At 34.5% G+C, this 26362-nt stretch overlaps 1 protein-coding gene across 1 annotated transcript; it reads right to left on the reverse strand.

Annotated features, from left to right (window-relative positions):
- Nucleotides 1-10587: 10587 nt before the first annotated feature.
- On the reverse strand, nucleotides 10588-24502 carry LOC107774109 (proteasome subunit beta type-1). The gene is made up of 7 exons (XM_016593576.2): nucleotides 24350-24502; nucleotides 24148-24255; nucleotides 18594-18675; nucleotides 12275-12404; nucleotides 12034-12176; nucleotides 11003-11089; nucleotides 10588-10876 (listed from the first exon to the last, which is right to left on the reverse strand). Exons 1-7 carry the CDS (start codon nucleotides 24394-24396, stop codon nucleotides 10802-10804), a joined length of 672 nt encoding a protein of 223 aa, XP_016449062.1. The 5' UTR covers nucleotides 24397-24502; the 3' UTR covers nucleotides 10588-10801.
- Between the last annotated feature and the right edge of the window lie 1860 nt (nucleotides 24503-26362).

The following is a 26362-nucleotide window of genomic DNA, read 5'->3' on the forward strand; positions in this document are numbered from 1 at the left end:
GAGCCCGCCTGGAGAACAAGGGAGTACAATTCAAGTTTTAGCTTTCAAATGCTTATTGATATTTGGTAATGTGGTTTGTTTTACACTTACATATGTGCCCAGATACCCAAATTGGGGCAGAAAAAATTCTTTGTTTTGTCTATTTTGAAGTCAGGAGCCCGCCTGGAGAGCATGAGAATATATTTCAAGTTTAGCAGTCAGGGGCCCGCCTGGAGAGCATGGGAATACATTCAAGTTTAGCAGTCAGGAGTCCGCTTGGAGAGCAAGGGAATACAATCTAAGTTTTGGTAATCAGGCATCTACCTGAAAAGGGAAAGCATCTCAGATTGCAATTGAAGTTAGCAATAAAAGAAGCTCGTGGCAAGAACGTGAGTCAACAGTCCAAGGCGATCAACAGAAGTTAGTCACAGTAAAGAAAAAAGAGAGAAAGGCAAGAAGTTAATCCAAATGCAGAAGTTGATGAAAGATGTGGGTTGATCAAGACATGGCTGAGGTCACAAGTACTGCATGCCCAGTTTGATTCGAAAAGCTGAAGAAGAACGAGCTAGCACCTGCAGCTAACGAGCGCCAAGGTTCAAATCTAAAGTCTGCATGAAGAACCATTCAAGACTCAAGATCAAGCTTCAGAAGACTTATAGATAGGAATCTTGTAACTCGTAGTTGAAAGGCTTAGTTAGTGTTTTTCATTTGATTTTGATGTAATAACAAGAACCGCGGACCGGAATCTCGACGGCACCTCAATCGACTCTCGAACTCATCACTCCATTACTTCATCCACTTCTGAACTACACGCGACCTGATTCCCTTATAACCCGGGATATGTAGGTTGTCCAAAACCAGGGCTCGGTTGCACCTTTTCTTTGTATTTTATTCCACTTTTGAATAATGATATGGTCAAAAATTAGGCACATGGTTCACTTTATCTTTGCCTGAAAACTCTTCGTGTTTCCGAGCAAATAGGGGCAGCTGTGAACACCTAATTTTGACCGTATTTGAATTTTTTCCCACTTATCTCTCCAATACCTCACTTCTCACCCATCTTTCCCACTTTCCCTTGTCCCCTACGCTGGTCCCCCCCCCCCCCCCCACTCTCTTTTATTTCCTCACATCCATCCCCTTTGTTCCCCACTTCTTGTCCCCCACTTTGTTCTCCACTCACAATCCCACATCCCCACTCCATTCCACTCATAATTCCACTAAGCCAATTCCCATTTTCCTCCACTCAAAACCCACGTTCTCCACTCCAAAGGGAAGGAACAAAAAATTACCAATTGTCTTCTCTATAAAGAGACAACAAAGACTTAGTGGAAGGAGGGGAAAGAAAAACAATAATTCAAGTAAGAAGAAACGAGAGGAGAAGTTCAAAAGATAGAGACGAAAAAAAGGGATGGCTTCTTCTTAACGGAGACAGAGGGTATACACTCGATATACGGTCAGTATACATTCTATATATACTAGAGATACTCTCGATATACACTGGATATACAGAGGCAACCAACGAAAAGAGGGTCTTCTTCCTCCTAAACATTCTACATCTAGAGCTTAACATCCACCATGAAAGAGCCATGAGAGCTCATCTTTTCCACCTGAAAAACACCCCATAAAACACCCCAAAGTCCTAGCCAAAACCCAACTAAAATACAATGAAATTCCAGCGTGTAATCACAGTCGAAAAACCCATGTGAAATGTCACTGCTTCAGCCGCATACCCACCAGATCTCTCACCAGCTTCGTCTGCACTGTCGTCGTCTCCCATCTCTCGTCCATTGTTGTTTCAACCTGAAGCTAGCTCCTAAACCACCCTTTAACGCCACGAAACAGCCCCAAGGTCTTTGAAAATCCAAGTTGTCGTTGAGGTGGTCGTCGTCTGAGGTTCCGCCGATGAGATCGGCGATGTTTGGTTATAGTTCTAATGATTTGATGTATAGGTTGGATGAGGATTGTTATCATCATATCAAATAAGTACTTTGCTTTGCAATACTACAGGTTCTCTTCCTTGTGTTTATTTTATCTCATATTCATTTTACTTGTTTGGTGAAAGATCTTGATTATATTTTGCTTCTCTGTATTGGTTTTGTTCATGTAATTCGCATGGTATGGGTGTTTCATCTTTTATTTTGTGTGTATGGTAGCTTTTAGGAGTGGACGAAATACTCCTAGCTAGGTTGAACAAACATAAAAGGGACTATCTCATGACTGCCATTCATTTTCGTACAGTTTTAGCACTAGTCAATAATTTTTACACTATAAGACTTCCTCGTTGAATGGATTTAACTATTTGTGTTAAGTTAGGAAATGAGTTCTTCTTTTTGGTTGAGTAATAGTAAGTACTACTGTTAGTGAATTATCTTTTTTCTAGTTTTAATCCTTTGTCCATTGTGGTAAATAAATCATCTTTGAAGGAAGTGTATAATTCATTTTACAAGGGGCAATTTTCACAGAGCTGTAGTACAAAGTTGGCTCGAGAATAAAAAGTATATTTTGCAGCCTTGTTTTGTGATTTAATCACTCTTTAATTTACTGTTGTTCTTGATATGTGTATATAAGTAATATAGAGTAAATAATGTTTTTAGTTTGCTTTAGGCACGTTAATTATATAATTATCATGGATACTAAAATTCGGGAGTACATTTCATGTGGCCCGGTTCTAATTTCCAACAATGTTATATAAAATGTATCGTGAACCATGGGTGCATTTTATGTAACGTGGTTTACGATGTGTTTTAAATAACTTTGAATTTTTTCTGGAAATATTAAAAGCGGTTAAAATATTAGTAGTATTTTTTGCTTTTTGCTTTTTGCTTTTTGCTTTTTGCTTTTTGTTTTTGCTTTTTGCTTTTTGCTTTTTGCTTTTGCTTTTTGCTTTTTGCTTTTAGTACCAATTATGGGTCTGTATGATCCATTTTCACGTTAGGACCATTTTGAAAGATCACTAAATGAAAAAAAGTGTTAGAATAAGATTTTAATTTAATCCCAACAATTCATCTCATATATTTTATTTTAGTAGCCTCTTTGTTAATTAATTTCACATTGAGACTTTGGTACAAAAGCATCTGCACTATGTTGATCCATACTTGTTCATTATATTGTAGTAATTCATATGTGGGGATGTATATTTGTATGATCTCAAGAAAAAGAAAAGGAAAATAGTCATACTTAATTACTTACCTAATTGATACCACTACTACTGCTGCTTGTAATTCAAAATAAGAAAAAGAAGATTAACGCAATAGATGGTTGATTAGTCATGAATATCGTTGGTTGATTTGTCCATGTGGTTATCTAATTTAGGAATAATAATAATTCAAGAACATCGTAATTTGCTTTAGGCTCGATTTAGACTAGTATTGTGATTATGTATACGTTCCCGTAACATAATTGCAATTTTAATTCCAAAAAGTAACTCGAGGGATGCGTTCGCACAACTTCAACCAAACCTTTCTTAATATAAATAACCAAGCGTTATTAATTGTGGAAACGTTTGCGTGACATGATTTTTTGACGCGCCAAAAGAAAGAGTATACGTACGCGTAACTCAATTCTTTAATTACAAACAAATCAAGTGATTAAAAGCGATAAAAGGTAAATGCACATAGGTTTTAAAATAAGTAATTAGGCAATTTTAGCCAAGTATAAATCACTAAGCGACCGTGCTAGAACCACGGAACTCGGGAATGCCTAACACCTTCTCTCGGGTTAACAGAATTCCTTACCCGGATTTCTATGTTCGTAGACCATTAAATAAGAGTCAACTTCCTCGATTCGGGATTTTAACCGGTGACTTGGGACACCATAAATTATCCCAGGTGGCGACTCTAAAATAATTAAATAATCTCATTTCGAATAATGTCAGTTAAATTGGAAAAACTCCCTTATATCCCTCAGGTGTGTAAAAAGGAGGTGTGACAGTTATTGTATTATTTAATATTATTATATTGTCATATAATTTTTTATTAGCTTAATAATTTAATTAATATCTTGCTTATTATCATTTTAATAGTCTTTAATAAATATAAATACTCTATTCTTGAAATTTGGTATATTTTTATGCTTGTATCCTCTTATTCGAAATTTTTTAATCATTTAAATTTATCAGTAATATTTTTAAATATAATTTAATTATTTAATTTATTTATTTTTCAATTAATTTAAAGTATAAATCACACTACCTTTATTTTTTTATACATCTCTTACCTACTATATTTTAAATAGTTTTTATATTAATATTTTACCTATAACCAAAATAATATCATATTTTATTTTAAATTGTAACTTTGAATTAGTCTAAAATATTAATACATAAGTTATTTGATTATTACGTTCCAAATATATTGAGTTCTCTTATAATTATTTTTGTATTAGATGCAGTTAAATTTTCTTTTCTTTTTAGCTTTAAGATACAAATTTAATTTTTAATTATCATTAGTAAAATTACCTATATTAGAAATTAATTTATATTTTTAGAATTTTAATTTAATCATAGAAAAATATTTCTTAATTGTTTGAACACATTATATCTAAATATTGTAGTAATATTTTTACTGTTTTATTTCTTTACATGACATTTTCAAAAAAAAAAATTATGAAATAAAAAAAATCTCATCTTAAATTTAAATAATTCTTATCATTCTATGTTGTAAATTGGACCGCATTTTCAAAATATTATGATATGCTTTCAAAACTTAAACTAACTGCACTCAATTCAGATATTAATCATAGGAAAATATTTTCTTAATTGTTTGGACACATTATATCTAAACATTATAGTAATATTTTCACAGACATTTTATTTCTTTACGTAAAATTTTTTCTTTTTTAGTTTTAAGATTCAAATTTAATTTCTAATTTTCATTAGTACCTATATTATGTATTTTTAAATATGTATTTGTTTTTTTATTTTTCATAAATAAGACTTCAATTTCGTGGTATTCTCCATAGTTTGAGCATTCTCAACATAGTTTTAAGAACTTTCTAATCTCAAATTCTAGTCTTTCCCTTTCTTTCTAATAGTAAATTTTTTAATAATTTAATATAATTTTGCTATTTTTTAATCTAATATATAGTTTTTATTACGTTTTATGTGGATTTTCATTAATTTGTAACTTTATTTAATATCATTATCACTACTATTCTTTATATAATATAGATAAATATATATAATTTTTTGTAATCATAAAATAAATATTTATTTTGTTTTAAAAATATTTCTCGAAAATTTAAAAAATTTTAAATTTTGATAATATTTTTAAGTATGGTATATTTACATTTATTTTATTTTCTAAACTTATGATTTACAAATTTCCTCACATTATCTCTAATTTATTTTTATTATTCAATATTTTAGTTTTTTATTTTATCTTTTATACTTGAGTTATGTAAACTTATCCATATTATGATTTTTCTTATCATAATATAAAAAACTTTCTCATATCAAATTTAAATAAGTTTTACCCTTTTCTCTATAATTAAAAATCTGAATTGTTTTTCTCTTTTTATTAATATATATATATATATATATATATATAAAATTTGTAATCATAAATAAATATTTATTTTGTTTTAAAAATATTTCTCGAAAATTTTAAATTTTTTAAGTTTTAATAATTTGTTTAAGTATTGTATATTTACATTTATTTTATTTTTTTAACTTATGATTTACAAATTTCCTCACATTATCTCTAATTTATTTTTATTATTCAATATTTTAGTTTTTGAATTTATCTATTAGACTTAAGTTTTGGGAACTTATCCATATTATGACTTTTCTCAACATAATATAAAAAACTTTCTCATCTCAAATTTAAATAAATTTTACCCTTTTCTTTATGATAAAAATCTAAATCTTTATTTTTTCTCTATTTATTAATATATATATATATATATATATATATATATATATATATATATATATATATATATATATATATATATATATATATATATATATATATATATATATATATATATATATATATATATATATATATATATATATATACAATCATTAAATAAATATTTATTTTGTTTTTAAAATATTTCTCGAAAATTTTAAATTTTTTAAGTATTGTATATATACATTTATTTTATTTTCTAAACTTATGATTTACAAATTTCCTCACATTATCTCTAATTTATTTTTATTATTCAATATTTTAGTTTTTGATTTTATCTATTAGACTTGAGTTATGTGGACTTATCCATATTATGACTTTTCTTATCAATATAAAAAAAATTCTCATCTCAAATTTAAATAAGTTTTACCCTTTTCTCTATGATAAAAAATCTGAATTTTAATTTTTTTCTCCATTTATTCTTTATTTTTAATATTATAATATTCAATAACTAATATTATTACATTGTCATGTGAATTTTTATTAGCTTGTTTGAATTTAATATCTATTTATATCACACTCATTCTAATATAATATTGATAAAAATTTAAAAACTTTCTCATCTCAAATTCAAATAATTTTTATCATTCTATTTTCTAATTTGGATCGCATTTTAAAAAAGTATGTTATGCTTTCAAATTTAAACTAACTGCACTCAATTCAAATATTAATCATATAAAAATATTTTCTTAATTATTTGAACACATTATATCTAAATGTTGCAGTAATATTTACGTATAAAATATTCATTTGCATGATTTATCAATATTAATATGACTTTGTTATTCTTATTATTAACCTATTTTTTCTTGATTATTTAAATTTTTTTACCTTATGAATAATTTGTATACTTTATGTAAGATCTTAATTTGCTGCTTGAATTTATTTAATTTTTAAACTCAATAAATTTTTAATATCGTAAGTAAATTTTAGTTTTATTTTATAGCTCCAAAGTACAAATAGTCATAGCTTATCTCAATTTATGTCTTTCTATATTTTTTTGAAATTTTTTTATTCTAGTTTTGTAATTAATTTTTTACCTCCATATTCTAGCTAATATAGAAGAAAATCTATGAGTGAATCAATATATATATACATATATATATATATATATATACACACACACACACACAAATATACATATAAATATAAATATAGATATAAAGATTAGATTTGTCTAAGATCTATTTGGATTATGTATAAGATTTATTAAACTACTTTCATTAATTATGTTTCCATTTATAATTTTTAATTATTAATATTGTCCTAAAATTGCCAAGTGGCTTCAATTTAGCTTGTCACTTGGCTTAACCACAATGCATACTACTCTCCTTTTAATATAATATAGATTTCAAGCTTGGACTTAGAACTTTTGAATGATCAAATATGTTTTATAGCCCATAAAAGTTAGTAACTCAAATAAAGCCCAAAGAATCAAATCAATACTAATGTTAACAACAAAAAAAAAATTAATTCAATACGAGAAATGACAATGGTATTGGATATTTATTTTTTTAGTTCACATTGATTTAGATAGTGAAAATGCATAACTCACTTTTAATATTATTTAGTAATGTAATTAATACTTAGTACTTATTAGTCGCATTTATTTTAACATGACTTTGTACTTTTAGATTGTGTTTATTTTTATTATGGCTAATTAATTAGTAATCTATCTTATGCGATTTATTGAGTATTTTAGTATAATTATGACCCATCTCACATTATTTTGTATTATTTTATTGGATAACATCTTATATAGTTTTATCCTACTAGGACCTAAGAAATATTAGAGCACAAATTATAAATTTTATGCTATGAAGATTTTGTCGAAAAAATTCTGAAAAATTCGAAAAATCGTGACTGAAAAATCCGACTTTTGTTGGTTTAGTTTGGTTTGTAAATTTAAAAATTCGAGACAATTGGTTTGATTTGGTAATTAAAAAATCCGAACCAACCTTACCTATGTACACCCCTAATGAGAATCATGACCATGTCTGGCCTGCTTGCATTTTAAAGGGGTGGCAAATAGGCGGGTTGGACTGAATTTGGGCGGGTCAAGATAGGCTGAATCAATAAATGGGTCATTGCCCAACCCATGCCAAAGTGTACTTGGGCTAAGGTGGGTTGGGTCAAGATGTGCTAATAATGGGTCATAGCTCAACCCGCCCAACTTGGCTCATGTTCTAGAACCATGTTCATTTTGCATAAACAAAGCCTCTTACTTCTTATACACCTATGTATGTTCCTTGCTTTCTTAGCTTCTTCATAATTTATTCATTCTATGGACCGATAATAAATTGCTATATATTTAATTTTAAATTTTTAGCTAAGAAATACATATGGATTAATCTTATATTCATGAGCTTTTATAACTTTCTAAAACTAAATAAATATTAAAAGTGTATAAGAAAGAAGAAGAAAAAAGTAAAGAAAAAAGCAGTTGAAAAGAAAGGCAATGTTTTAGAAAATCTCTTGAAGAAATTTTTTATTCAAGATAAATGTTTGGTTAGTTGATTTTTTTTTGTTCCCATAAACAATTCATTTAGAAAAGAGCCTTCCGGCCACACAAAATTTTCAGAAAACTTTGTTGATTAAATATTTTAGAGAAAAATAATTCAGATAATTTTCTGTACGAACATTAATTTATATCTATTTATGTAGTTATTATTTGTTCTTTACAATGTAACACAAGAAGTCCTACTCCCCACTTAAGAAGTACTCCCTCCTTTCCCAAAAAAAATACTATTACTGTTTTGAGAATTAAAAAAATATTTTCTTAAATAACAAATTAGTATTTAAAATTTGTAAATTGAAAAATATCTTTTATTTTATTTCTAAATAAGTAAATTTCAGCACAACTGAATTACAAAATTATTCATCATTACATTAAAACTTAAATACCTTGATTCTTATTTTGAAACTTAGATATATAAACTAATGATGAAGCAACTAAGTAAATTTTCAGACAAACCTTCAGTTGGGTTGAAATCTCTTTGTTTAGGGTGAGTTTCATGAGTTGTATTTGGGCTACTTCATAGGTCAGAATGAGCTATAAGAAATAATGGGTTAACTTGGACTCAGCTCAAATAGACGCCTGAACTAAAATATTTGTAGCTCAACCCATTAATCTCTGGGCTGGTTAGACGGATTAGGCGAATTTGGGCTCAAATTGCCACCCCTAATTTTAATTAAGTACTTTTTTTTTTCTTGTATAGTTTATTCTTTCAAAATTTTCACATTTGACACATTAAAAAGTCTTTTCTACTTTTGTCACCATAAACTTTGCATAGTCAAATCAAATATCTATATTAAAAAAAAAAAGGAGGATATAGTATATAGTTAACATGTTTAACTATCACTAGTGGCGGAGCCACATGTAATGAAGGACCGACACCCCTTTATCGGTAAATTATACTATCTAGCTAGGAATTTTTTTTATGTATATATACTACGTGTTGACACCCCATGAACTTTGTTCATGGGTTTACTTCTTTGTATTTTGACTCCTCTTAGTAAAAATCCTGGCTCCGCCCCTGAATATCACAATGATATGGATATAGATATGATACTAAAATTGTAAAAAAGAAAAATTAATTAGAACTACAATTTCAAAAGTGCAACATGTTTATAGTAAGAACCTAAAGATTTGATCCGAATATGTATCTTAGATCCATTTTTTCGTAATAGGTCCTTCATCTGCCTCTCCATGTTTAAGATCACAAGTTTCAAACAAAGGCAGATCTAGAATTTTTCTAAGATGGGTGCACCACTAAAAAAAGGAAAAAAAAAAAGTATTAAGTGAGAATTGATTCTTACTAAGTCCACCCTAATTTCAAATTTTTTATAACCACATAAATGCTGTGAATATTTAAGATCACAAATTTCAAAAGTTATCATTTCTTTATTAAGTTTGTGCTAATTCAAAATATTACAAACCAAGTGAAATGGCAGGAGTGAGTTGATATAACCGATTAAGCTACACGGATAATGTAAAATTTCTTTACAATGTCGATATCTAACTCACTTTTGAAAACAATTTGGCCGCTTGGATTTCGTTCAAGGCCGATTGAGTAGGTGACCTAAAAAGAAAGCTCATCAATTTAAAAGAAAAATCATTTCTTGAGTTAGTAACTTTAGAAGAAAGCTCATCAAATGTGAAGAATAAGCATTTATCTCTTCCCCACTCAAATTAGTGAACAAATTAGGAGAGTTCCCCGACCAATCACCCTTTGAAACTCGTACATTACATACAAGCATGCATGCGCTCAACCAAATCAACCAACAAAAATTGCCAGGGAAACCATCACTAAACTCCTAAATTTTCAGGATGGCTTATCACTTCTGAAAAGAGATTAATCAACCTTAGAAACTATCGATTTAGCACGATAATAATTAGAAGAGAAAGGGTAAAAACTTACCCGCGCCGGGTGTTTAAACCAAACCAACAGATACATGACATGTATCTTGCATATGGACTTCAATCATTTAATCATTGTAAATTATATGCATTCTCATCTAATTAAATTAATTAACCATAGTGAGTTAATATAGTTTGGCATAAACCCCCGCTGTTATAAAGCAAGCCAATTAGAGCTGCAAAGTTCCTTTTCTGATCATAGATCACTGAAACAGGACTCATCTTCACTCAGAACTAACGATGAATCCCACCTACCCCTCTGAGCTTCTTACCTTGTTTTTCAAACCAAATAAGTTTAAACTGCTAAATTTCATCATTCAGCAAACACTTGCACTTAATAAGAAACTAAGATTTATACCACATTGATTCATAATTGAATTATAAACTGATGTCAATAGCCATACAATGAATCCTCCAGGAATTCACGAGCTATGCTTTCTGGTCTTTCAAATCAGTTCAGACGTGAACCGCCAAAACAAGGCGTGAGAAATCAGTCTTTTCTGAGCTCCATTTCTTCCCTACGAATACCATTCGCGTTTAATATGACTATCTCCAGCCTGTCACCCTGCAAAACAGAAGCACGCGTTCTGAAAAAATGGATGATAAATCAACTCCTACGTAATCATCTTGAACAAGACCTCACGGAAACCACCAAACCACTACATAAAAGCAGAATACATTATTGACTTACGGTGTATATATCCCTTTCAGTTGCTGAAGCAAAACATGTTTTCACTAAATCAATGGCTTCTGATTCAGAAAGCGGAGTAACAGCATCCTGTGCAGACCATGGAAGCTTTTATTAGACAGAGAGCATGTTTTTCATTTCTCCTCATTCTTTGGATGAAATACCCAGATGTAAAGAGTAGAAAGTGAGAAACATTTCCAATTCCTAGAACAGAGAAAAAATTGTAGTTCTCTCCCTCACAGGAAGGGAGACTTAGAATTTAAAACTATAAGCAATTATCCCATTTTCTTGATTCTAAACAAGAGAGAAGAAAATCATTTACTTCTAATTTTCCCTCTTTGTTCTTTCCCTTCTCTAATTTCTACCCAACTTAACAAGGTCATGTTTGCTTTTAAAATAAACATTTTAGTTATCAACTTGGTTTGATTTCTGAAAACAAGTGAATAAAACTTGACTTGTTTTTCCTCTCAGAACATGTGAGACGTGTGTGGGACCCACCGCTCGCCTACCCTTTTATTTATTTCTAGTTTCTTTTTTCAAGGAGAGGGCATCATTTTCCAAATACAAATTTGTTCCAATTTTTTGGCCAAGTTGTAACCTTTTTTTTTATTTTTTATTTCAACCTGATCATTTTTTTTCCTTGGAGAATGCGCATTTTCATCATTTTCTAACTAAAATTTTTTTTGGCCAAGTTGAATCTTTTTATCCTTCGACCTGATAACTTTTTATCCTAATATACATGAAGTAGTATCTTCAGTGTAGCAGTATCTAAAGCAGGTTATTAATTTCACCCATGCCAATATCTCAGCAGACTCTTTAGGGCTTCAGTAATATTTTCCCCAACCCAACACCACTTTGCCCCCCAACCTAACCAAAAACCAACTCCATATCAAAATTCAAACACACAATTGTTTTCCAGAAACAAAACAAATGTTGGTCACTAAAATTAAACCAAGAAATAAATTCTTTAATCAAAAGCCACGAAAGTATTTGTCTATGTAACAAAAATCTGACAAGTTCAGTAATGAACAGACCTTGGCAGGCAGCAAGAGAGGGCTGGGAGATTTTAGCTGGTTGTCCAGGAAAGGCATGATAAGAGTTGAACCTGAACCTTGAGAACTGTACCCTACCCTCTCGTAGGATCCAACAGCATCATATGTGAAAACACACCCCTTCCCTACAAGGTTTTCAGGATGAAATGCAAATAAGCTTCTTTATCAGCCAAGAATCAAAATAAGAACCTTAAGACATCATTTCCACCTCGTAAAAAGTTACCTTCACTGTCAAGGCCACCTAAAACATTGAAGGAGTAGTAGGGAAAGAAGCGTTTGTAGTATAGCGTGTTCGATAGTAGCTGACCCATTGCTGGGCAGCTCATCTGTTTGTTGTGCTGATGCTGATAGATCTATTTCCAAGAACAAACAGCTGAATATTATTCTCAATTCCATAAATATCTAAAATCCTGAAGTCTAAATACAGATGATTTCAATAATTAATATTGCATATCCATTTCAAATTTAAGCCCCATAAAATTGAAGTACATAATACTTCTCTTCTGCACAAGTTAGATGACCTGCCCCTAGTAGCACAAACATTAAGAGAAAAGCACAAAATGTGTAACATTTTGTGTACATTTAGGGAATACGTCAGGTGTAGGTTACAGTTTAATTTTTTTTTTTTTGAGAAGGTAATAATTTTGTATATTAATAAAAAGACTTCACTGAAATTGTGAAGGAGAACTGGAACTGGGTAAGAACATCATGTATGTAGGCATGGCATCAAGTACTGAGTTGATCAGAATCAATCTACGCTCCATGGATAGGTATTGATTTTTCCAGTTTGCTAGTTTCTTCTCACATTTCTCCAGCATATTATTTCATATACCGCTTGCCTTGCTTTTTGCACCCAAAGGCATCCCCAAGTATACAGTTGGTAGTTCCTCTAGTTGGTAGTTCCTCTAGTTGGTAGTTCCTCTACTTTCCCACCCAGGATATTAGCCAATCTTTGGATTTATAGTACCTCATTAACTGGGTAGATGAAACTTTTCTGCCAGTTAATGTGTAGCCCAGATATTGCTTCAAATAAAATGAAAATCACCCTCAATATCTTTACTTGTTCTTTCTCAGCTTCACAAAACACTAAAGTGTCATCAGCATATTGCAAGTGTGATATCCGGATGTTGCTACCAGCTTTAATACTCACTTTAAATCCTCTAATCCATTCAATTGTTTGGGCTACCTTTAACAAGTCATTCAAACCTTCCATGGCAATAATAAACAGAAAAGGAGAAAGGGGATCCCCTTGTCTCAACCCCCTCTGAGAGGGAAAAAACCAGTTGGTGCACCATTGATCATAATTGAGAAGCTTACTGTAGAGACGCAGTATCATATCCAACCAATCCACCTTCCTCCAAAGCCCATCCTTCCTAGTGTATTAAGAAGGTATTTCCAGTTCAAATGGTCATATGCTTTCTCAATGTCCAACTTGCAAAGTATACCAGGCTCTTTGGTTGTTTTCCTTGTGTCAATGCATTCATTAGCTATTAGAACTGCATCCATGATCTGTCTGCCTCCAATTTGTTGATCACCTTTTTGAGTCTCTCAGTTAGTAACTTTGAAATGATCTTGTATATACTACCTATCAGACTAATAGGCCTAAAGTCTCTTAATTCTTTGGCTCCCACCTTCTTAGGAATCAAAGTCACAAAGGTGGCATTCATGCTTTTTTTCAAATACATCTTGGCTATGGAAGTTCTGGACAGCTGCTACCACATCTTCCTTGATCACTTCCCAACACTTGTTCAAAAAAACCACTGAGAACCCATCAGGTCCAGGTGCTTTGTCACCTGCACATGCCTTGACACTATCCCAGATTTCCTGTTCTTCAAATGGACTTTGCAGCACTGAATTGTCCTCTGTTGTAATCATTGGATGGTTCCTGCTTAAGCCTGTTGGTCTCCACTCCTCTTCTTTGGTGTATAAGTTTTTATAGAATCCGGTGATCTCCCTATTAATGTTTTCTGGGCTTTGGAAAGTCTCCCCTTCTACAATCAACTAGTCAATATAGTTGTACCTCCTGTGGGCATTTGTTGTTCTATGAAAAAACTTTGTGTTCCTACCTCCCTCCTTTAACCATAGGGCCATGGATCTCTGCCTCCAAGCTATTTCCCTCTCGGTTTGCAATCTCCTCAAGTTCCATGGACAGTGATGTTTTTGAAAGAATTTCCACCTCATTAAAACCTCTTTGTTCATGTACTTTCTCCAATTCTGCAAGTTGACTAAGGATGTTTGATTTCTGCCTCGCTAGGTTGCCTTCAATTGTGTTACTCCACTCCTTAAGGTTTGCCTTTAAAGCTTTGAGTTTATAGGCTAAAATGAAGTCTGGTTTTTCTAGATAGGTGAAAGACTTCCACCATTCTTCTATTCTGCCTAAGAACCCTTCAGTTTGTAGCCACCAATTCTCGAACTTGAAGTATACCTTAACTGGTTCCCAGGAACCTGATTGAAGCATTATGGGGGAGTGATCTGACTTCACTCTTAGCATCAATTGTTCCTTTATATTGCTGAAGTTTTCATTCCAATTAGCTGAAAACAGAAATCTATCCAATCTGGCAGTTGCTATATGTCTATCTCCTTTCCTTCATGTGTATTCTCCACCTGCTAGTTGTATGTCTACCAACTCCATATCTTCAATAAAGCTTGAAAAGTCCATCATTGCTCTTGATATTCGGGAACAATTTCTCTTCTCTGATGGGTACCTCAGAGTATTGAAGTCACTGCAGACAACCCAAGGCCCCTCAAAGAGACCTCTTACCCCTGCCAACTTCCACCAAACTTCCTCCCTCTTTTTCCTGTCATTTGGAGCATACACCACTGAGATGTGCCATGTATACTCCTGAGTCTTTCCTGAGAATTTGCAAGTGAGAGTATGGGCTCCAATACCAACCACCTCCCCCTCCCATACTCCACCATCCCACATTACTATGATTACCCCTCTTGTCCCACTAGCTTCTAATTGAGTAAGTTTTACCCATCTATTGCCCCATAACTCCCTTACTAAGTCCCTGATATCCCCTCTAGTTTTGATTCTTGAAGACACACTATCCCTGCTTTCCAACTGAGTAACATACTTTTAATCACTCTCCTTTTCCTAACTCTATTCAACCCCCTCACATTCTATGATAAGATTTTAACAATCATTAATTATGAATCAATATAGACCCCCCTCCCCCCCTTACTCCTAGTTCCATTGCTTTTGAAGTTGCTCCCGAGTTCCAAGGCTTTTAACTCCTTGGCTCCCTTTTTCTTTGGTGTCTGGATAGATTGTGTCACTCATTTCCCTTTGTTGGTCTTGTGCTGTCTATTTTCATAAACAGCTACATTGCTTCTCGCTCACACCCACTAAAGTCCACCCCAAATTCCTTGCTCAAAATATTCTGGTGTACCCAGATGGATACCTCGAACTCCAAATCTTCCTCTTCCTCTAAGACCTGTTGGTCGAGAGGTTCGACTTCTTCAATTGCCAGTCCATAGACCTATCGTTTTCTGTTGCATGCAATTGCAGGTTGTTAAAGTTCTCTGAGTTCTCTTCTTCCTTGTCTCTCTCTGTAACGACTGTTATGGCATTCACCTCGAGTTGGATTCTTTGTTGATTTCCTTCTTCACTGCCTTCTTCCGTCTCTTCTTTCTCTTCATCTTCTGATTTTTCTTCGTAACTGCTATTGTTTTCTCTGGTTGCTTCCGTCAGAGTCAGATTCTGTTTTTCCTTGACTGGGCTATACTGTAAGGATTTTATTTCTTCATTAAAAGGATTAGGTCTATGGGTTGGGCTAGCCTTGTAATAATTCTTCTCTTCAGATATTACTACGACCAAAGAGTCTCGGCCCAAACTCCTTTTCAGCTCAGCCTTTTTACTTGTTTTTGGCCCCTCACGTGACTGGTCACATGTTGTTTTAAAGTTGTACAGGTTGGAGCTGCCCATGTGCCCCGCCCCCTGTACTTAGGTTATTTTCATTTACCCTCTGGTATGAGACCTTCTCTTTTACCCACTGGTTGCAGCTCTCTTCTTCTTCGTTCTCCCCATCACTGGACCTCACCGGCTCCTCACACCATACCTGAATCTCGAACAAAACACCTTCGATCTCTATTTTCACTATTTTAGGGATCGAAGTTCCATCTCCTCTCACTTTTATTCTCGCCCATTTCAGATGATTCTTGAGTTCTGTTTCCTCCTCCGTCTCGAGCCATCCTCCACAGACTTCACCCACTTCTTTAAAGACTTTTGGCGACCATAGATGGAGTGGAAGCCCTAATAACCTAATCCACATCTGATTTATCCTTTTGTATCTTGGAATCGTTCCTACCATTGGATTCCACCATTGGAGCTTAGCTTTATCTTTCTTCCAGTACCAGTCATTCTTAACCACATTTTCAGCAGCCCTTTTCGACGGGAATTTGAACAAAACTATTCTGGTCCATTTCTTAGATGTTGATTTGATTAGCTTGTATCCAGAGCTTTGATGTCCATTTACACACCTCCGATAAGGTTACCTTTTCTGATTCTCCTTCTAAAATAAGACCCACCAGACATCTGCCTAGAACCTCATTGTGGCTTTGGTCTCCTGTTATGTGAATTATGCCTCCATCTTGTTGTATTTCAATTTTCAAATTCATTCATTTCTCTATTGGCCCATTTATGGTTTCTGACAGTGTTTGAGTACATTAATCCTTCTTCAACCACCCTATGCGCATTAAAGGCATTCCTTCTTGTCCCACTATTAATGAACCTTTCAATCTTTGTCTCTATTTCTAACCAACCTGAGTTAAAGGTCACCTCTGGTATGATAATGACCGATCTCCCCCTGATGTGGACCCTGATAATGGATATATTTTAACATAGTTTCCTTTCTCCCTTGAAGCTTCCTTCAAATTCTCGCATAACCACACCATCATCTTTTTGCTAAATGTAGTCCTTCTTATGAACTTTCTTCCTCTTTCAGTCCATTCAAACTAGTCTTCAGCATTGGTTGAACGTCTCTCTATTTCGTAGGATTTGAATCCCATTGTAAAGTAAATGATATTCTCCTTCATTGTTGGTAAAAAACTCAAAGGACTAGACTAAGCTTAAAGGAAAATTAACATAAATTGCTCAATGAACACGTAAGGTGATCACTGACATTTAAGGATTAAGGGAGAATGGAAGAAATCTGGCCATGGAGGACGCCGGAAGGGGACTCTGCAATCCTAGGAAGTAGGAAAGAGAAAGGCTTTGGAAACTGTGCCTGAGAGCATTTTCAACTTTTACCCAACATCATTCTCTACCCTACATGTCAGGTTACAGTTTAATTTTAGGGAAGGAACTCTATGAGTGGAGTGAAAATGGGTGCTCCACAACTTCATCTATTGTGCAATGTATTTTAAGTTTTTTCTTTCAAGGGAAGTTGCTAATAAAAGATAAACGAAAGGAAGATATTCAATTTAGAAACAGAGCAATAAGTTGCAACAGATAAGTCTTCCAAATTAGCTGTTCGTGATTACATGTTTTACAGGAAAGGAGTAATTAGCAAACAATGTATTGGGTGTTCCAGCAGAATGAAAGGTAAGTTTTTCTTCTGGATAACTAAAGATTTAGTAATCATATAATGAAATGTTAAATGTCAAACAAAAGTATCAATTTATCATTGAAAATATTTTTAATAAACAAGCGATTTTAGGGTTGTTGTTTTTCACAATTGACATAATGACATGTTTTATCTTCATATAAATGTATGAGAGGATATGACTTCATTTAGAATCTTTTCATTGTTAAATTGCAAGACAGGATACGAGGAAGATAGACACATAAGCTCTAGGGCATCACTATTAGTCTTTTGTTTCCTTCTTTTTCAAATAAAGCGGACTCGTTTAGATATTATACCCCACAAAGTATGCTGCTCTAAATAGTCAAGTTGGCTCATCCATCAACTTTGGCTTCCAATAATATTTTGATCCCTTAATATACGTAACATGGGACAAAGAAGATGGGTGATTTGACTTGAAAATGAGGGGAACTGGCTTTAAGCTATCCTTCTTTCCCTCCTTTCCTATTCTTTTACTTCTTTCCTCTTTTCTTTTCTACTTTGCTGCCACTCCAGGTCCTGCACCTTCAGCTTGCCCTTCTCTTGCCCCCTGTCCCTTTCCCTCCCCCAATTGTTTTGTACAAGCAGTTTTGGTTTTCCTCTCTGTGTCCTGTCTAGTATACACAAGTTCATCGCCAGTCTAAGACACTCGAGTAACTTCTCAATCATAAGCATAAATTGAAGAGTTCTAAGACTTCTCAGGTTATAAACAGTTTGTGTTTCTGACACAAAGGAATAAGTCAGGAGAATAAAAGCTCAAGGCTTTGACTCTCCACAGGCTTAAGTACTCCCACATAAAAACCCATAATGAATAAGACCCTAACCCCAGAAAATCAGTAGAACTCAACAATAAAAAAAATGAAAATCAGTAGAACTGCACTATTGATTTTTTTTTTTTCGGTTTTTGTTGATAAGTAGATTTTTCCATATTGAAGTATCCACATAGTAGAGGATTATTTAATATAGTCAGCATATTACCAGATTCCGGGATGCCAAAACCTTTTGCAAAGCTCTCACATCAGCCTGAAATCCAGAGGAGGCCATCACACATCTATCCGCGCTGCATACCAACAAAGTAATAATTAATATAAAAGGCTGCTACAGTCAAAATAGTAGGTGCATAAAGATAGTAAAGAGGAAACCTCTAACTACTTGTGATATAAGGTGTAAGAAAAATTTCTGCTTGCAAAATGGGTAATATCATTTCTTTCTATCCTATCACAAGAATCCATAGAAGGAGGTGATATATCTGACCATCAATCAGTTGCAATAAAATAGCATGCCTAGCCCCTTTTCCAAAGATAGGTACGGATGCCTAGCATGACTTTTAGCATAGAAGCGAAGAAATAAGACCAGCTGCACACCACAACTAATACTTTCTACATATAGTATTACAAAGTAGGCTCCTATAAACTTTATATATCATCAAATAGAATTAACAAACAAAGAATCAAATCTCTCAAGGCTTTAAATGGATAGACTTTCCCATAAATATTGTCAACATACTATCTAAGAACAAGGAAGGGGGTGTGTTGGTTTATATAAGTAAATTTTACTGATATGAACAGTAGTAAGAGGGGGATGGGGATCAGTACAAAAGCAGGATTTACTTCCTACTTCCTACAAGGAGTCAATATAGCTCAGCAAGGTGTCAAAATGCTTTAAATTTCACATCTTACACCAAAACGCTAAAAGCTGTTAATATTTATATTTTATACAATGAAATGCATGTTTTGCCTTCAAAACATTTGGAATCCTTTCCCTCCATATTGTCCATTATGCACAGATGTAGTGCTCCATGTTGCCTCAATGTGCTTCTTTATCTTCTAATTCCTCCAAGCGGTAAAATTGTTCTCCATATTGCTTACAATCACCCGCTTTGTGCCAAAGCATGGGTAAACAAGCCCCATGTTTGCGAGCGTACCAGCAATGCAGAAATAAATGCTCTGAGTCTTCCGCAGCATCTTCACACAGAAAACATCTGCTACACATTCTTATCCCTCTCCTCTACAGGTTTCTTGAGTTAAAACAAGTTTTATGTAGTTCAATCCAAGTGAAACATGCAACTTTTGGAGATTCTTTACTTTTCCACAAGGTTTCTCATGGCCATTGATTGTCTCTTACAGTGTCGTTTAATACACAAGGTTTTTCATGGCCATTGATTATCTCTTACAGTGCTGTTTAATATCTTTTTTATAAGTTAAATTTTCTTGAATCTAAAAGCCACAAGCACTAAAATAGTGCTGGGCAGTACAACTTCCAGAGATTACAACATTGTCATTCCTGCAGGGATCTAATAAATTCAATCAACTTACCCTCATTATTATATTTATATAAGCTAGATTACACCAAGAAGCAAAATTACACAAAGATCTAAACTTCAACATATGAATAGATACAGCTTTGTTTCAGAACATCTCCTGTTTCTTTCTGCCAAGTAGTCCAAAAAACACAACCTGGAATAAACTCCAGATCTTTTTCAGCTCCTTGCTGTCCCTGCAGAATAACTAGCAAATAAGAAACTTCTTAACGGTTGCTGCGATGACCCATTTGACCCCAAACAAATTGAAAAAGTTTACCAGTGACTTCAGTGTAAAAAAAAATGCCCGATTCTGTTTAATATTTTATAGCATGATTTCACTGTATAAAGCCCATTCTCTTTTGCCTTCCAGATATCTATCATCGAAGCTTCCATATTTCCAATGAGTTGTGCCACTATCTTAATCTCCCAATCAAAGATAAAGGGCAGCCCGGCGCACTAAGCTCCCGCTATGCGCGGGATCCGGGGAAGGGCCGGGCCACAATCAAAGAATTACTAAAAAATGGAGGTTCCATCTGTTCCCTACTCTACAATCAGCTACAGTTCCTTCTTTGTTCAATGCAAAGCATATCAATCTGGGAAGGTCACCATTAAAAGTGAATATTCCAACCGTACATCCTTCCACATCGTTATTTTCTCTCCATTGACTACTTCCAAATTTAATTAAATTCTGAAATTCTTGCCATAAATTGTAAATGTTCCTCCAAACAGTAACACCATAAGTCGATCTGCAGATTCATGTGCTTCAGAGGTTAGGCCAACCGGTCTTTTGCCATAATACTTTCTTCCATATTATCTCTTCCTCACCACTAAACCTCCAGACAAGTTATCTCAAAAGAACTATAAACTTTTGGCATCAATCCGGACTTAGATAAGAAAAAAATATAATGGAAGCAAATGATCCATATAGACAATCCTATTAGTTGGGATACTTTTTTGTTGTTTTCTTTTTTACTTTATTTTTGGGTGATAAGTAAGCAAAAATTTCATTACTCAACGAAAAATTGTAGGGAGGGGCGCAAAAGATTTGCAGATCTGTCCTGTCTGTTCATGAAAACTTGCTAAAAGGTATAGTGAAAGTGTGAAACATCTACTTCATATACATCAGTGAACTAACACCAGATAGCGAACTGTTAGAAACATCCGTACTTCAATTTATATGCAGTTCTTTCAGCCTTCCTTCGAATCATCTGTAGTCTCTCTGTCCAGTATCCATGGCACACACATGTAATGATGTTCCAAATTCCTCTTCTGCACTCATAGCAAATGAAATTCTTGATTGGAAGATAAAATCTGGTGAAGCTGGGCTCTAGCTCAAGCTTAATGTTGAGAAAGCCTTCGATAAATTAAGCTGGCCCTATCTCATTTCAATTCTCAAGCAGATGGGCTTTGATAAATGGATTAGATGGATCAGATACTGCATCACCACAGTCAAGTACTCTGTCCTTGTTAATAGAGGCTAGTGGGTTTTTTCTCTCCAAATAGAGGAATCAGGAAGGGTGACCCTCTCTCCCCCTTCCTCTTCATTTTGGCTATGGAAGGTCTCAGTAAAATGGTTGACAAAGCTAAGCAACTACTAAGGTTTGAAGGGTTTACTGTTCGCAACAACAGGGGTATTCCCATCTCTGTTTCTCACCTTTTGTTTGCTGATGATACACTTATCTTCTGTGGAGCTGAGAGGTCGCAAGTCCTCTACCTGAATCTCACTCTTATGTTTTTTGAGGCAACGTCTGGCCTACATATAAATATGATCAAAAGTGTTATATAACCGGTGAATATAGTTCCGAATCTGATGGAACTAGCTGGCATTATGTGTTGTAGTACTGGCACCTTTCCAGCCACTTACTTGGGCCTGCCCTTAGATGCCAAACACAAATCTACTGCGATTTGGAATGCAGTAATTGAGAAGTTTGAGGGAAAGTTGGCAACATGGAAGAAGCAGGGAACAGACTAACTCTTATCAATAGTGTACTGAATAGTATCCCTACCTACTTCATGTCACTCTTTCCCATCCCAGCAAAAGTCCAGTTGCAACTTGACAGATTAAGAAGGAACTTTCTATGGGATGGCAACAGCATCAATTAAAATATCCACTTGGTGAAATGGTCCAAGGTCACACTTCCTAAATCACTTGGTGGACTTGGTGTAAAAGATCTAGCCTTGCATAGCAAGGCCATGTTGATGAAATGGCACTGGAGATTCAATCAAGATGATGTTGGTCTCTGGAAAGAGGTTATCACGGCCAAGTATGGGAGACTTAACCACTGGTGCACCAAACATGTGAGATCACCCCATGGCACAAGGCTATGAAAACACATGAACAGCTTACGGGAAGATTTCTTCGGCAGCACATACTTCCAGGTTGGAGATGGGACCAGCTTAAAGTTTTGGACAGACAAATGGCTAGAGGATACTACACTAAAGGAAGCATTCCCAGATCTGTTCCTTATTGCAGATAACCCAGACTCTCTCGTTGCTCACAATAGAGAGGTCAACACATGGAATCCCATTTTTAGAAGGAATTTGCATGACTGGGAGGTAGATGAGTTCATTGACATGATGAAAACACTGGAGAAATGTTCAATCAACTCTCAGCTAAGGGACAAACTGAAATGGGGCAACTCTAAGGATGGCCTTTACACTGTTAAGGCAGGGTGTGCTAATCTTTGCTCTAATAATTTGATGATTGATCTTTGGCCCTGGAAGCTAATTTGGAAACAAAACTTCCACCTAAAGTGAGCTGCTTCAGCTGGTTGGCTCTAAAGGGTGCCTGCCTCACCCAAGACAACCTAATTAGAAGAAATTTCCAAGTAGCAAAAGATGTTTCATGTGTCTGTCAAATTCAGAATCCATTAACCACCTTCTCATGCACTGTCCAGTGGCCACGGACATCTGAAATTTTGTTTCTGAATATTTTTGGATTGAAATGGACTATGACATCATCTGTCAGAGATGCATGTGCAAGTTGGAGCTTAAGAAAAGTTGACAAGACCATCTGAAGAATATGGATTATGGTTCCTGCTAGCATTTTTTGGTGTATCTGGACCGAGAGGAATCGTAGATGCTTTGATGGTGTATCAACTACAATTGGCTACCTGAAGGCTAGATGTTTGGTTAACCTTTTTAGTTGGGCTAACCTCTCTCCTGTAAATAACTCAATAACTCTGACGTATTTTTGGACTTTGTCAGCTCTCTAGTTTTGTAGCACTTCAATGTAAATGAGCCGATAAACTTTGCTTTGTAATCTATTTGCATCTTCTCGATGCCTTTAATGATATCCTGCTTACTTCATCAAAAAAAAAAAAAATCTTCTTCATTTAGGTATGATTACAAGCATTCCAGCATAGCAGGAGGAACAGACAAATTCTCAACTTTGTTAGTAGCACTCTTTCTTGTTTTCTAGTGGAATTCCATAAAATAAAGGATGGCATACTTCACACACATCCATTAGATGAACCCCTTTGCTGCCCATGACAGTAGTTTCATTCCTTTTCATAGGACTTTTCTTTATAAAAGTTGCATCCGGCCAAGGAGCATCTCAATCATTTCATAGACTTGCATCCTCTCACCGGTGCAGGTAGGGTGTAACTCTATCTAGTTATGCTTACGTAGATGTGAAGAAATCACCTAACTCTTTTTCCCCTCTTCAATGCTTTGAACAACGCCTCTCATGGTCTTCATTCCAGCTTCATCAGCCTTGACCACACCCTCCATCAAACTTTTCTTAAGACTTAGTTATTGTTGTTACAGTTACGCTAAATCTGGTGTTTGAAACTTGTATGTCCTATACAGATATGTTTGAGATCATAGGCGAATTCAGGATTTGAATTTAAAGGTTTGAGTTCAGGATTCTACCACAGTCCATGTGATTTACGGGATTGAAAATCTATTTTTTTCTTTATTTATTAAGCTTTTTTACACATATACAGGATCTGAGCCAAGCTAATGGATGAACCCATAACATGTACAGTAAATCTGATCTTGCCGGAGATATTACGGAGGTTACCAAGGTAAAGCAGAACAGACGAGGATTCACATAACTGATCCTAACTAGTTTGGAATCGAGATGGAGTTAATCTATTAATAAGGATAATCCAGAATATTACAATTTCAAGGAGATAAAGAATGTAATGAGACTTGACGACAAGGCAATAAAACAGCACAAGTACAGAAAATGAATGCACATTAAAGGAGACAAGATGAGGAACATACAGTTTAATGATCTTGGAGTAATCGCGAGTTAGAATGTTGTAGCCAGTAGACATCCTAGTATCTGCGGCTATTACACAATAATCTGCACCTGCTACCGCAACACATGTTCTGCAACATTGCAAAGATGAATTTTTAAAATTTAATAAAAAAAAATAAAAAAGAGGAAGAAGCAATTGACGCTGATAATTCCATTATACATTACCCTCCATTGTTGTCATAAGGAGACCAGTTAGCTTGCTGCTTCGTCATGTTGATTCGCTCCGTGTGTGTGAGAGAGAGAGAGAAGAAAGAGAAGAAGTGTGATTGATTCGTCTTCAGCAAGACATCCGACTGTAAGTAGTGGATGGGCTTTCAGTCATTGGGCCTTCCGAGATCCATTTTTGGGAAAATTTCACAAATAGCTTAAAGCCTAATTATCATACGTACCTATAATTTATTTAATTATCATTCATAACTATTGTTCAATTATAACCCGTTACAACTAAGGTAAAATACAAAAATACAGAAAAATAGAATGCTCTTGAGAGTCGAACTCAAGACTCCTGTTTACTAAGTAGGTACTCTACCAACTTATATATGAGAGCTTGTCGCTCTCTTATTTCTGTTCAAAATAATTGATCTCTTGTTTCAGTAATACCAGTAAATTTGCTATAAAATTCAAATATCTACAAATTATAATTTTTTAAAAGTATAGCTATGATGGTAGGATAGAAAGTCACGTTTTTAGCTACAATTTGCATTCTAATTACTACACTTTGATTTTGTTTGAGTAATTGCTAGTACTTTGTACTTATCACATGTATTATGCTTTGTAGGAGGTGATTTCATGTAAGGGGAAATTTTGGAGCTAAGTTGGATGATTGGGAGCTTTGAAGTCTGAGTCAAAGTTTACGGGATTCAATCAGGATCGTGTTCGGGAGGTCGAGGACCAAGTTTGGATGTCAAAAATTGAGAAAAATCCCTACTCTAAGGAAAATGCACTACCGCGTAGCGGGCCACTAGTACAATATTCCTGCAGAATGAAAAAAAATTAGCTCTCTAAAAAATCCCATGTGCGCATGGGAAGCTGCACTAGTACAAAATAGTGCCCAACTTTTCCCATTTCGGCTTGGAAAGGGTAGTTTAATCCGGGCTTGTTCCTACAAGATATAAAAAAATAATCTTAGAAGACTTTTGACCTACGGAAGATTAGAAGAGCATTGGTGTGACGACCTGATAGATCACTTTGAGTACTAGGCTTAATTTCTATGTTTCGAGACTTGTCATAGATTCATTTGATGTTATATAACTTGTGTGTGTGATCCGTGTCGCTTTTCGGAAAGCTTTTATGTGAAATTTGGAAGAAAACATGATATTTGACTTAAAATGAGGCTAGAGTTTACCACTATCAACATTTTAGGTAAACGACCTAGAATCGGTGTTTTGACGATTTTGATAGGTTTGTATGATATTTTTGGACTTGTACGCATATTCGATTGGGGTCCCGAGTGACCCGAGCGCGTTTCAGCGCATTACATAAACAACTAGACAATGAGTTTCAAAGTTGAAATTTTAAGTTTTGAGGATCGACTCTTGATATTTGTTGTTATTTTGAAGATTTGAGTTAGCGAGCGAGTTTGTGTGATCTAATTACACTTGTTTGAATGTTCGGATAGGAACCCAAGGGGCTCGGGTGAGTTTTGGATGTGTTACGGTTGGATTTAGAACTACTGGTGCTTAGTAGTTACTGGTGTCAAGTTGCAGGTTTCGCATTTGCAAGAACCTGATCGCAATTGCGAGCCTCATATTTGCGATGTCAGGTTCGCAAACGTGAACATGAGCTGGGGGTTGGTCATCGCTTTTGTGGAGAATGCATCGCATTGCGACCAGGAGGTGGCCTGCATTTGCGACCATTTTTGGAATTCTTGCACTGCTTCGCAAATGAGAAGCATGCGCCGCATTTGTGATGGCTGGGGACTTCACAAATGTGAGGTCCATGTCGCATTTGCAACTTCTGAGGGTCTGATGCACTGATCGCATTGTTTTGCAATTACGGACATCACAAGTGCGAATAAGTGTTTGCAATTACTACATCTGTAGTTGAGTAAAAGTTTAAAAAAATGTGATTTAACTTATTTTACACTATTTTTTAACTCTAAGCTCAATAGAAGCGATTTTTGAAGAATACTTTCTCCCAAATTCATTAATAAGCACCTTTAACTAGTTTTCACAATTT

Source organism: Nicotiana tabacum, chromosome 3 (genome assembly GCF_000715075.1).
Source record: "Nicotiana tabacum cultivar K326 chromosome 3, ASM71507v2, whole genome shotgun sequence".
Classification (NCBI taxonomy): domain Eukaryota; kingdom Viridiplantae; phylum Streptophyta; class Magnoliopsida; order Solanales; family Solanaceae; genus Nicotiana; species Nicotiana tabacum.